The sequence below is a fragment of the Melopsittacus undulatus genome, chromosome 2 (assembly GCF_012275295.1).
Source record: "Melopsittacus undulatus isolate bMelUnd1 chromosome 2, bMelUnd1.mat.Z, whole genome shotgun sequence".
NCBI classification, from domain to species: Eukaryota; Metazoa; Chordata; class Aves; order Psittaciformes; family Psittaculidae; genus Melopsittacus; species Melopsittacus undulatus.
In genome coordinates this window covers 20,385,300-20,399,861 of record NC_047528.1, presented here as the reverse complement: position 1 = coordinate 20,399,861, position 14,562 = coordinate 20,385,300, and the positions used below count along the sequence as shown (strand labels likewise).

Sequence of the window (14,562 nt, the reverse complement as noted above, 5' to 3'; positions counted from 1 at the left end):
TTGCAGCTCGTAAAATATTTCCAAAAGCATACAAGTTTCCACTGGAAGTAAACCACTACTTTTGCACTCATACACTTCGCTTCCAATTAAATAAAAAACCAAATCCCAAACATTTTCATAGCATGCAGGCTAACATGACTAGATTAGATGAAGTGAATGAATATTTAATCTTTTAATTTCCCCATTTTTAATTTTTAGTTTAATTTCAAACTGTCAATAACTTAATTCTGCAATGATGAGCATACAAATATGCCCAGATTAGGAATCCACATTCATAATTTTTTTGAATCATTGTTCTGGGTCTGGAAAAATACCCTACTTTCACTTTGGTAACTCATCATACAAAGTTTAAATTCTAATGTTAGTTTTACATTTGGGTTAATGGCAAGCTTGAAGGGGACTACGCTTTCAAATCCTACAGGGCATTTTTACAGGTTTTCTGTTAGAATCCTACCAAACTTCCCAAAATGGAGTACCAAAAATTAAATTTTGATAAGAATGACAATAATCTACATCTAATTAGTTCTGTATGTTGTTTAAATTTCCCACAAGCACAGCTTTAAAACAAATTTCACTTAATTACTCATCTCAAAGTATCTTATTCATGCTAGACCAGGCTTAACAATTTCAAGTCTGAGTTAACTGGGATCAGTAAAAAATGTAGATAAAACAGTTATTGAAGGCTTTAATTAAACCTTGGGAGTAATTAAAAGAATGGAGATGCAATGGAGTACTTAGAGGACATGTAATGAATTATTCAATACTGTGATGTTAAAAACAAAAGCCATGAATGCACTTTCAAGAATCCAAATAAGAAACTTAAAGCACACTAGCACTGTCTGCACTCTGCAACAAACTAAAGACTGCATTTTCAGTTCCAAATGCAAGTGTTCTATAGAAAGGCACACAAAATTACTTCAAAACACTAGTAAGTTTTCAAACAGCATTAAACAGAAGTACAGCTGTGGCAGCTATGTTTAGATTTTTCTAGCAACCCACCTAAAGTAACTTCCAACTCATACATTTGTTAAAATCACTACCATGCCCTTTTTCCTCTCACCCAGGTCAGTTTCAATCTCCCCCTGCTTCTTCCAGTAAATACAAAGTAATACTGTCAGACAATAGCAGGGAAGCAAATTCCCTCTGTATTATCAGAATTTATACCTGCATCATGCATTCTCAGACTGATTCCATGTAGAAATTTCACCAAAAGGCCCTATTTTCAGATTCTTTGTCTGTGCTCTCTCAAACAGAGAATCATCTTTCCAGTGAGCTTTGCAGAGAAATTTCCAAAGAGAGACCACAAAACTGAGTCCATCCAGCTCCACATAAAAAACCGATTTCTGTACTTCTGTGCATCAGAGAATGCAAATTATAAAATATAGATACTATCTAAATGAAGTCTGACTTTAGTCTTGATGACATTAGTAAGGAAGGAACCACGAGAGATTTAAAACATAGGGGAAGGACTATAAAAACTCATTTGTGCTACCATTCAGTACAGAGTTTGTCTGGTGGCTTTTATTCTTTTTAAGGTATAAAAGGAAATACAGTGTAGAGGGGAAGAAAATATTTTGTGGCCAATGCCAAAAAAAACAGTTCAAGGCTCCCTCAAGGAAGGTGCAGATGAAAGTAAAGAGGAAGCTAACTAAGATCTCATCTGAGGACCATCCCTGAAAGACTACAGAGCAGCACACAAAATTACTGTATGTTGAGGAATTATACATCTCAACAGATTTCTGTAATCCAGAAGTAAAATGAAAATTCCTGTTTCATCACTATCAATTTCAACATGTATGATTTGTCTTCATGCTCCTCAGCAATAAACCTCCTATAGCTACACTGCTGCATTTATTCAGCACTGAATCCTCGAAGTGTCATGTATACTGTAACACAGGGATGTACAACTTACAGAGCCTTTGGAAGGTCCCAACAACAGTAGGGAGCAGGGATCCAACAGGAGTACTAGAAGCCACCTTCTCTCTCATTTCACATTCGGCATCTCACAACACAGCACAGCTGTAGAGCTGCAGCAGAGCTACCACCTCTGTTTCAGGGGCTTTAACACCACTTTGTTAAGACTGGTTCTGGTCCCATATTCAACCAAAACCAGCTACCTAAAGCTAAAAGTAGGCCAATTTCATTTGGGAAGATGTGCTAATGTACTTAACATGCTAAAAACTGGATACAAGCCTTTTAGTTCTTCTCTTTTTATGTTCTCCTTCAGCTCCAAATTTATGCTGATCTGTTCTGACATCCTGAATTGCATGATTGCATGGTTTCAGAAAAACACCATTAAAGTATACCCACGCTATAAAGTAGGGCAGTCCTCTACCAGTCTGTTTGACATAGGTTTCAGAATACTCTTCAGAATCCAAAACCATGAAAAAGTATTGCTTGGGGTTTTTTTGGGTTTCTTTGCTGTTGTTTCAAATGTGTGGATGTGCCATATGAGGAGTTAAGTTCACCTAGAGAGCATCGCTGTAATTCCTCTGTTTCCAGGACTCCTTGTTTACTATACCATCAGGGAAAGACACATTCTGTGATGACAGAGCAGCCCAGCAAACACCAGAGGTCACCAAGGGCTTCAAAGCAAGTCTCTTTCCCTTCCACTACTGAATTTGTACAACATACTACCTTATCACAATTACCATGACAAGTCATCGCATCACCTGTATAATTAGCTCAAATAAATTTCAATTCACCAACATTATCAGCCATATTGCTTTACTGCTCTTGCAGAAGAGCTAAGACAATTTCATGAAAATAGAAAAACTAAAGTTTTAGAAGTTCATGTTCTTGATGCTAAGTATTTGAAAAATTCATTCCCAGAGGGGGGTTTTGTATTCAAGAAACAAACATGGTGCTTAAGAACTGATGTGTATGACTAAAGGTCAATCTATACCTACTATTTTAAAGAGAATTACTATTTTCTATGATGATGTATCATGTGGTGGTGTAGTAGCTCAGGACATTTCCTAATGTAAGGTAGGACATCTCACTATAGAATGAACTTTAGGGCTGTTTTGGTTTAGGGCTTTTTTTTTCCTATTTAATGCACAATACAGTATACTGCGGACAGTATTAAGAATACAGAATACACTATGGACTTCACTTTTAATCAGCCAAGTCTAACACAGTATTTAAGAAAAATACATTTGGGTTATAAATTCATAGCCATGCATGAGAAACATTTATACTGTTTAAAATACATGTTCTTGTGAGACCTCACTTGAAGTATTGTGTACAGTTCTGGTGTTCTCAACATAAAAAGGACATGGAACTGTTGGAGCAAGCTCAGAGGAGGGCCACGAGGATGATCAGGGGACTGCAGCACCTCCCATATGAAGACAGGCTGAGAAAGTTGGGGCTGTTCAGCCTGGAGAAGGCTGCGTGGAGACCTCTTAGCAGCCTTCCAGTATCTGAAGGGAGCCTATAAGGATGCTGGGGAGGGACCCTTCAGTAGGGACTGTACTTACAGGACAAGGGGTAATGGGTTAAAACTTAAACAGGGGAAGTTTAGATTGGATATAAGGAGAAAGTTCTTTACTGTAAGGGTGGTGAGGTACTGGAATGGGTTGCCCAGGGAAGTTGTGAATGATCCATTCCTGGCAGTGCTCAAGGCCAGATTGGACAGAGCCTTGGGTGACATGGTTTAGTGTAAGGAGTCTCTGCCATGCCAGGGGGGCTGGAACTAGATGATCTTAAGGTCCTTTCCAACCCTAACTATTCTATGATTCTATGTTGTAAACTACCTTCCATTTTTTAAACAGACACTTTATGGACAAAGATCTCTAAACATTACACCCTGAAATACTGTATTCCCACATCCTAAATCATACATCTGGAAGAGTGGGCATTTAAATAGACACAAAATCTTCAACACTTCCACAGTATTGCAAGTCCTCAGCAACTGAGATGTAATTCTGCTTTCTCATCTTCAAACACAAATGAAAAGCATGTCCTCAAACAGATGTGCCTCCATTATAATTCAACCTTATTACTTAGCACTCACCATCAGCCAAAATATAGTTTGTGTAACCTGTATTAACACCTGCAAAAAACTCTAAGCAGCCTGTATTTCAAAATACTAAAGAGCAATGCTACCTGTGGATTACATACATAACTAAGTGGACAAAATACATCAATCTGAAATCTCGGCATGACACTACCCATTTTTATGTAGTTTCAAACTTCAGCCATTTTCTGTGCGTTTGTAATTAAAATTTCCAATTTTTAACAATCCAAGTTTTGTTTTAATGGTAATTAGAAAATGTTCACACTACAATATAAAGATTCACAATGGTCACCTCATGATAAAATTTGCATTCTCATCTAGGTAGAGCTTTATACACCCCCATAATCTTATCTGCAGCTTGGTTTTACACCTTTCCCCATTCAGACTCCAGTTTCTCTGTAATCTCTCCTATTTCTTCTCCAATTATATTTCCTGTGGCTGAAACATCCTCCTATTGTTATTTCTACCACATAAGCATATCCATGATTTTCTGAAGTTTCACACCACCATGGGAAGAGACATAATTGCATTACATAATACAAAGTCTTATGCTGTACATAGTTTAAATCAATTATGCAGCTGAGATCCTGGCACAATAAAGGAACTTGGAATTGCACCCTTCAAAAGCCATATGCTCTGCAGCCAGTACCAGAATACTGTCACTAGTCTCAGAAAACTAGGGGACCTTGAGCTTCCTTTTGCCACACTTTCAACACAGCTTTGGAGGGCATAGGTACTAAGAAGACAATGGCTCCTGGACAGAAGTTCCATGTCTCATACTACTGGCTCTTCAATCTCCATAACACTTTTTCTGCTCTGTTTTAAGTGAAGTCAACCAAAGACAAATCTCACCGCAACACTGAACAGCTGAGAAAACAAAGGAGGACATGAGTACAAATGGGGCTTTTCCTGCCCTTTAACGTCCACCTGAAATCTGAAAGACCAATTTTCTGATTCTCTCTTCTCCAAGCAACTATCTGTTAATTACAGGTTATACTCCCATTAGATACACACAGTAAATTCAACCTGTCAACCTTCTCTCCCTTAAGAAAAGTAGTGCTTCACAGGCACCAACGAATCCTCTGCAATCTTACCTGGTCTTTCTAGCAGTGTTTCCTTTATGCTTCCTCTTTTCTCCACCATTGGCTGTGCTGCTTCCCCAGCAGCAAATGGGCCAAGACAGATGTAAGCTCAAATGCCCACACACAATGTAGCACCAGTCTACCTGCATCCCACTGCCTGCAAATCCCAACTTCAGTAACATCGATGTCCAAACATCAGCAATGCAAAATTAGTATTTGTTTTGCATACAAGTTTCATGTTGGCCCTTACACGGCAAAAATTTAGCAAACTGAAAGAAATTGTTAAGATGTCACAGATTTAGTCTGCTGTCATTTACCCATTTCACTCACCTAGAAAACATCAAAAATAACATAATCCTCATAGAAACACTAAAATAATGATCCCCAAGGAATCAAAAGCATTACATACATGAAAAACAGTATTAGCAGCAGTGCTGCAGTTTCCACTGTTATTATAATTTCCATCTAAACCCCATATATTGTGCAGATTCCTCCTATACTCAAATTATCCTTCATTATCATCCCAAGGATACCCTGCTAGCTTTACACAGAGCTGCTCAAACCCAGCTGCACTTCTCCCCTCTTAAGCAGATGAAGAAAATTCAGGAATAAAGCAACAATAAAGTTTAACAAACAAGTTGAGAAATGTAAGCTACCCTAACATCAAAATTTTCTGATCATGGTGGTTACATCTTTAAATTCTATACTGATGGTATTTATTTGCATTAAGTGTCAATCACCTCAAAGATCACTAATTTTTCCAATAGAAGCCTTTCTCATATGACAATTAGAAGGTTACGTTTGTTTGGATTTAGAATACATTTAATGATTGCTTTTGCTTCTCCTCTACAGATTATAACATAATTTAGCAAAGTACATAGCAAGCAATAGTTGAATAGAAAACATCTGAATGTCTCTCCTGGAGGGCCACTATGCCTTCCCTGTGAAAGAAATATTTGTTCTGATCTCAACCTGTATTTGGAGTAACTGCTTCTAACATTTTCCAAAATTTAAAATAAAGCATCCAAACTACTGAAAAAGTGACTAGTAAAAAATAATTTTACCTGTAAATTGTTTTCTGTGACTCTGTTCCACCAAACCATATTGATGGGTACTCCTGTTTTACACCTGTCAGCCAGACAGCCAATAGGGTTCTTTGATTTTCTTGCTTTTGATCCCACCGGAACTATCCTCTCATCCAGCATCCCCAGTCGATACTTCCTGGGCTACGAGAAAGAAGGAGAGAAACCAGGCCACTCCTAACAACCCTCATCTAAAGCTACACTAAACCAGGTATTACACTGTGATACAATTTCTGGATTGGTGGAATAGGAAACAATTTGCAAGTAAAATTTATCTGAGACTGTTTCCTTTCAATCCTGACTATTTGGTTACAATAAACAAGACTACAAATTAAAAAAACAACTTTAGGGACTACTGATTATTCATAAGCAAAACTGTCCATCACAAGTCAGCCACTAAAATGAGTATAAATCAGGCAATTCTGTAAAAATTAGGAATATTTTTTTTTAAAGAATTCTGTGTTTCTCCAATAGATACCTTCAATCACATCATAAAAATGAGCATTTCACTTGAGATTTCTAGCAACAAGATATTAACATTGGCTTTCATACATTTCTTTTCCAATTCAAATTTGTCAAGACTCATCTCCTGAAGACTTGCTTTTAAAACTCGGGTAGAACAAAGCAGATAATTGCAGCAGAACTCAATGAATAAAAAAGGCCCAAACATTTCTGCTCAAGTTAATATTCAAAACACTAATTTCAGCCACTACCTTAAGTGAAAACAAACAGGAATTACCATGATAAATGCATTGGAAACTGACTTAAAATTGAGAAAATAAAATGTGTTTGATGAAGTGAACTTGCCAGAGGTACCTGTACCTCAATAGCAGTGACATTTCTATTACATTGGCAGTGATCTTTGCAAATGAAACTATTTATAAATTATGAACACTGTAAAAGCATACTGTGGAAAAAAAAAAACAACTGTTAAGACTTTCAAACAGGTAAAATATGGAAGTTCTCCAGATTTCTCTGTGTTTTCAAACGTATCTATACCTACCTAAATAGTAAATACCACCAAAAGAAATATTTCAGCATCTACACGTATTTAGACCAGGACCTTTTATACCAATTATAACAAGAACTGGATCAAATCACAGGGGTTGGTCTGTTTGTCTTTTGCTCTGTTTTTTTGGGGGGGTTTATTAATGTGAAAATGCAACTATCATCAGCTGGATGTAGACTATTTCAGGTAATCAAAGCTTAACTTACCTTTATTCCAATATCTACTTCATCTGGCACCTTAGAAACCTTAGCAACATGTACCTTGACGTGCATTTTAAAAATTGTCTCTCAGGAAACAAGGTGAGAATATAATTGGGAAAATCCTCACTCACACAAACCATTTGTAAAATGCAGGACAAACTACCATAAAATGGTTGCAAAAACAAAACCTAGATAGATTCCCTCCTCTACTTCCCTAAAATATTTAGGCTGAAAGCTTTGGAAAGAATTAAAAGTGAACAGAATCACTAGTACTTTATTTGCCTGAAACCCAACCAAGCAAGCAAAAAAGCAAGCCCCCAAGGATACCAACATTGACTATGAGCTACAAAGGCAATAAACTCCATGAAGATCAAGTTAACCAACTTTACTTACAATAAGCAAAACAATTTTGCCATACCATTTAGAAATTTGGTAAACTGTGTGATGGGTGGCACAAAGTCCTCCAGTAGTTTGAACGCAAGCCTGATCATGGTAAATCTAAGTACTGGTGATTTATTGGGAGAATCCCAACTATTGTGCAAATTACCATCTTTATAATTCAGAAGGACTACTAATATCATAAACTGTAAGGTCTGAGAAGACAGACAGACAAATATGGGCTTTAGGCAGGGTCTGAATGCAGTATGTGTTTTCTTTAGCCTAGCTATTAGAAGCGACAACATAATGAAAAGAAACAGTTTCTCTGGCAGCCCCCTCATCTCTGCCTGTTCTCTAAGTTGCAGGGGCAGAGTCTGCCTCAAACTACAGCCAGTGTTCAAACACATTCATAAAGGTTTATTTCAATCTTCCATAATAAAAGGTGATCTATAAGTATTTTGAAAAGGAGGACCAAAACAAAAGAGGAACTGAGCCAATATGGAGGGAAGCTATTTTGGTTACAATGGGATTCAGATTCCAGGTAACAGAATGAAGCCATATTTTAAGTTTTACAAAGGACCATAACGGGGAGGCCACCAAGGGCAATCAATTGTCAATTCTATGCCATAAAGCAACACTAAGACTATTTATGTACCAGTATTCTTGACCTACTTGTATGAAAAAATTAAGCTAATATATAGGTAAGACTAAATTAATGTTTTACTTTCATTATCTATGACAAAACATCACCAGTGAGTTACTAGTCCAGGATTTCATTGCTCAAATAGGCATTAGAAGGTGGAATATACAATATTAGCATTTGGAAACAAGTTTTAGTCTATTTATATCAAAATAATTCTAAATTACACTTGTTCTCAATGTCCAATGGCATCTGATTCAGAAATCCAATCAAGTTTACAGGAGACCAGAAAACACAGGAAAGAGTGCCTGCCAAGAGGAGAGATTCAATAGAAAGGAAAGATCAAATGGATTGAGCAGTCTGAATAAGCTCATCAACTTTGCTACAAACCTTCCCTCTCACAAAGCAGCAAAGAAAGCAACAGAGATAGAATAGTGCGTCCTGAAACAAGGAAGAACTTATCAAACACTGAACATTTCTGAACTAATGTATCTACTTAAAACACAGAGGCACGACAATCTGGGCAAATAAACCCAAACTTCTTGACATGGGGACAATTTCTCTTGGATGACTTCAAAAAAGAGTGCATTTCTCCCTTCCTTAAAGTCTTTCTATGAGGTTAAATTACCTTGTTCAGCCATACAGCTGAAGGGATACTCCAGTATCTTTTTAAATTATTTTTAGGGAGAAGGTGGCTAAAGCATTTAAACACTCTTAACCCTTCTGCAGGTATTTCTCAAAATAGGTTTCAAATCCCAATACAGTTACAAGTTCCAAATGACTTGTGAAAGGTCAAAGACATCGCTATTATTTTTAAGTGGAAAAATAAGATTAAGCTACAATAATTAACATGAAATCTAAGAGAAAGAAAGAAAAAACCTACAAACCCAAATTATTACAAAGCATTACTAGAAGAGGTCAGTTCCTCCAGGGCAAAGAAGTATGAAGCAGCCGTGATTACAGGCTGCAAATGTTTACATGAGGCAGGGAACAGCTAACTACCTTTAATTGCAAGCAACAGCTTGGCTCCCCAGGGTGAGAATGCTAAGCATTTTCAACCATAGCTAATAATTATAACCCTTGCCCTGTAGAAACAAGCCTCTGCCAGTAGTTAATGATAACAAGCTATTGGTTGGCATGATTAGAGGGAAGGTGTTGTATTAAGAAACTTAAGCCCCCAAAGTCTGAGAAACATTACACTTGAACATAAGAAACCCACTCTAAAACCAGAAAGTTCCTTCCCAAGTAGTATCTTCACACCAGAACACTACTACAGATGAGTAACTTAATTAGCCCATGCCAGAAAATACTCCTCAAGTCAGCTTAATTACTTGCTTCCCATTCATTCAACAAGAAATTTGGGAACATGTTTAGCAAGTCTATTTCTCCCTACTATTTGCTGTAACAGCATCTTTGCCCCTAGTTCTTCCTGTTTTGTGGACAGTGGGCAATGTTACCCTTCCTCCTTCTAGTTCAGGGTTGCACTGGTGCAAGATGTTACAAGGTTATCCTACATGAATAAATCTAAACAATAAAAGGTTTATCTGAGCTATGGTAATTCTGTCTACGCATGTATACTACTGAAGCAAACAGAAGTGATCCTAAGCCTTCCCCATCTAAGGCTAAATTAAGCAGCACTACCTTAAATTACCATAGCCAAAAGGTATCACAGTAGTGTTAGCTACGGTTCATCTGTTGTACAGTGAGTTTACTGTATCTGCATGTACAAACAGATAAAAATAAATATTACATTGTCAGGCATAGGTAAAAGAGGACTAAAGATTAATGCAACTTTTACTCTGGTCTTACATAAGCATAAGAGTTCTCAAAAATAGTATATTTTCTAGCTGCTTTAAATAATTGTACAGCATCTTCAACACTGCACAAGCTTAAAAAAAAAAAACGTATCTTTCAGTCACTCTGAAAGACTACATACACCTTGGCACAGAAAGAATCAAAGCTTGTAAATATAAGCAAAAAGCATCTTGCATATTAAAGTTACATTTGTAGTTAACTGCCCCATCTTGTAACCTGGACCTGACAAAAATCTGTGTCTAACTGCAAAGTTATACTTTAAAAATGGGGACTGAGGGCAGCCTTTACGGTTTTAGATGTCTGTAGGTCATAACATATCCTTCTACAAAGCAAAAGGAAGCCAAGATCTTTTTAAATACAATCCTAAGGTAATTGCTGTGCTATGCAGTCATCATATTCTGCTCTTTTTCCTTCACATACACAACAGCATTAGGCAACAAAAACATGAGGACTCCTCATCAACATTCAAGTGTTACATACTGTTGAAAGGAAGTGCTTTAATAATTTAATTTCTTACATAACACAATCATCACTAATCCATACAGAAAAATAAATCAACATTTTGTCATGGCAAACTTAAAAATGAAAAAATCATACTATGTAGTAATTACTAAAACAGCAAGAGCTCACAACAAGTGTCAATTCTAACACCCATTCCAAAGAAAAATGTAAAACAGATTAGATTACATCATACTTAAGACACATTTTAGACCAAGGAAAACCTAATACTACCTGCAAAGATTTATTTTTTCTCTAGATGCATAGTCCATCTTCCTATATTCCTGGAACAATTTTTTCTTGCAACATTTTCAAGCTGCAGTATTTTATTATTGCAGCAGGGGTGTATAATCCCAGAATGAAAATTTTGGGTTTGAAACATAAATTTAGCCCAGATACATCTTAAAGTCTCTGCAGCCATAATTATGCAGTTTACAACACAGTGGTATGACATGGTGCTTGGTAATGAACCCTCAACTACTCAGAACATGATTTACACTTCTGAGATTATATTCAGGAGGATATGAAACATGAAACAACTGTATTGACATATTTTCATTAAAGGTAAACACAGAAAGACCAAAGAGGGCACACATGGTTTCCCAATGACCACCACTGAAGGTATCAGAGGTATCAAAGGTTGCCAAGATAGAGCTAGAGACAGCAAGCTGGAAAGAAATACAGCTTTCCAACAGGTAACAAAATTAGATGGAGGGCAGGACACTCAAACTAGCTATAGCTTAGGTCTTAAGAATTTAGTTTTCACAGGGCCTGAAGTTAGCTCTATTGTTTTAACATGAGATGGGAAACTCTTTGTACTCGTTAAAAAGCTTGAATGTATGCAGACTAGGCTTAAAGGCAGTCTTTTTGTCTCAAAATTATTGTCTCTGCACATTTATTACTGCTAATCAAAGCATATGAATTAAAGAAGTCTGCTGTCCAATCTCACTTACTTTAAATCTCCTTAGAGAGCACTAAAGAGCAGCACCCTTTTCTGCGTGAATTTCAGTCAAAATAACCTGTCCTATACATCCCATTCTAATCTAGAAACTTTTGGTTCTGGCTTTATTTACCTAAAACCAATGGATGAGGTCACAAAGAAAAAAAAAACCCAAAAAAATCCCACACACCAAAACAAATCAAAAAACCAAAGAAACAACAAAAAATATGTCTTCAGAATACATACAAAAGTGCATTAAGATTTTACTGAAAGTTGTTCACTACAGCAGTTAGTTCACTTCTTGCAGCCTGTGGACCAACAGCAGTTCTCACCTTAACGGCCTTCCTCTAGGTGTGACTGAACAATTAAAAAAATGAAATGGAAATAAACGAATGTTAGGAACTTTTCAGAAGAGTTCAGTTTTTATGAGGATTGAAGGTATGAGAAAAAAAGCAAAGTAAAATGAAGAAGCTTTTCACTATCTTGGAAGGCTGACAAGTGATAAATAGGGAACCCTTTAGCCTGGATGGGTGGCAACAGTCTCAGAACAAATTTAAACAAAGGTTTTATCATATATTTTCTTTATAGTGCATTAAACTGTCACTAAATCAGTTATGTTGCACATGTTTTTATGAACTTTTTACCAGAACCACCACAATGAATGCAAGGAGTTTTACAGCCTGATCATTTCAGGGTTTAGAGAAGCATTTTTCAAGACAATGGCTAAAGCCAATTTAGGAAAAACATCCACTCTATTGCCACTCTACTTTTAACAAGCATAACATGTATTTGAAGTAAAAATGAAGTAAGCATGACATCATTATTCTCAGGAAAGAGTGTTAGTCTATTACTAAACTCTAGCTTTTGCTCCATGCTTCACAAATCCTATTTTTGCATTGTAGATTAATACTTACCTGAAAATCTCTTATACGAAATTCACTTTAAGGTTGCTTGTCTTACTGCATGTGGAGTTACAACAACCAGACAGTAAATCCAGAAGGTTTTACAGTTGATAGAACCTCCACCAAGGCTCCATCTACAGAAATACTTAGCTCCTTTGATTTCATTTTAAGTATCCTATTAAAATGTCTTTAAATAGTAATCTTAGCTTTCCTGAAATCTAAAATTGAAATGCAGTTTAATAATTTCTAAACAGAGAACCTCATGAATATTCATAAAAATTCAAGGACTAGGTTTACTTCTTAAACAAAAAAGCAGAATGTCTTTAAATATCAAAATTATCAAAAGCAACTTAACTAGTCACTGTCCAATTAAAAAGCAAGGATATTCAGAATTACAATCATCAAGTCTTATATTTAATATTTTATTGATATCAAATATTTACCTTCATATGGCTTGCCCATTGTTAAAAGGCCACCAGGGTAACATGGTCAGCAATATTCAGAGACAATAAGGAGTACTAAACTTAGCTTCCTTACTTAACCCAGCTACATATTACATGTTTTTACAAAAACTATTCCCAGTTTTACACAAATACACAGTTTTTACATAGTTGCAAATAACTTCATAGTTCTAAATATTTAAAATATCATAATTCTAATTTGTAAGGGAAAGTGATTACTCTTTATTCACTTACCAGGACTGTATTGTATCTGTCCTCCAAGTCAGTGATAAATGAAGGAAATGCTGGTTTTGCCAGCTAGTTCAGAAAAAAACAAAAACTCAGCCTTGGGCTCTTTACAAGAAAATAGCCTTTTTTTCAAATAGTACATGGCCTAAACACCTACATTTGAGCTCATCACCAAGGCTCCCTTTACAGTCAACATATATAAGCACACAGTTGTAGAACTTCTCTATCTTGTGTCACAGCAGGCATCACGCACTAGCCTGACAGATCGCAACGTTCAAGCTCTCCATAAATCCCACTTACTGGGGTGGAAGGAAATCACACAAGTTTTTAAATACCGGGCACTCAAGCGTCTAGTGCTTTGAGTAAGTCAGCAAAACTTGAATACTGTACTCAAAAAAATGCTAAAAACGTTAAGAAACTACACCCACAACTGGTAGTAAGTCAGTTACAAAAGTGTGACTAATTTCTTGTAACATTAGACATCAATTTTTAACCATTTAAAGCAGTCACATCTAGTCTTTTCCAAAATACTTCTCTTACTGTGAACCAAATACTCCTTTAAGATGATCAACTCTTTCTGCTGACTATAGAGGGAGCCTGGGTGCCTGGATTTTAGACCGCTCAAGTAAAATGAAATTAAAACTTCCCCATTACTAGTATTATTTAACAACCTTTTATACAAACATATATCAGAAAAAGGCAATCATAATAAACAGTAAGTTGTTAATATGTGAAGCAAAACACAAACTTCTTTCAATTAATGCCAGTTATGTTTGAAGTAGTAATTGGAAAAATCCAAATCAATCTGTTTCACAGATAAATCTTCCTCTTGATACTATGTTAGCAGCAAGTGTCTTAATCTGCTGATTTTTTTTTCTGGGGGAAAAAGGGACCAAGTCAGAGAAGACTCTAAATTAGCATTTGAGTTATCTCAGCTTTACATTCAAATATTAATTGATTTATGTTCATTTTAACTGTTTGATTAACTTTGAAGTAACTTTTAGAAGCAGTGGTCACTCTGGTAATACTTCTGTATGACATTTTCTTTGGTGCACATGGTTTCTATACCTAAGCACACACATACATGTACATACATACATGTTTGTATATATACACACATAGTTCTTGCAGATTGTTAAAAAGGAATGTATGCTTATTTTCTTTCTTACTATCCTCAGTAAGCAGATAAACTACACATTCCTTTTTTACATCCAACTTCTAGTGCACTGTATTGGCCTTAAGGAAAAGGGCAATTCAGAGATCCCATGTAGTTTGGCTACATCATATGTTAGGAAATTAACATTCTGCA

At 36.2% G+C, this 14,562-nt stretch overlaps 1 protein-coding gene across 4 annotated transcripts in view; it reads right to left on the bottom strand.

The window, feature by feature from the left end:
* PAN3 (poly(A) specific ribonuclease subunit PAN3) overlaps positions 1-14,562 on the bottom strand; it is a 78,974-nt gene that overhangs the window by 38,935 nt on the left and 25,477 nt on the right. For 3 of the 4 annotated variants that reach the window (XM_034072152.1, XM_034072159.1, XM_005149774.3), the window contains exons 5-6: positions 13,260-13,322; positions 6,165-6,326 (exon numbers count right to left, since the gene is read on the bottom strand). In XM_034072152.1, coding sequence (XP_033928043.1) covers positions 6,165-6,326; positions 13,260-13,322 — 225 coding nt within the window. The remainder of the gene's footprint in view (positions 1-6,164; positions 6,327-13,259; positions 13,323-14,562) is intronic. The other variant, XM_034072166.1, reaches the window with a different exon arrangement.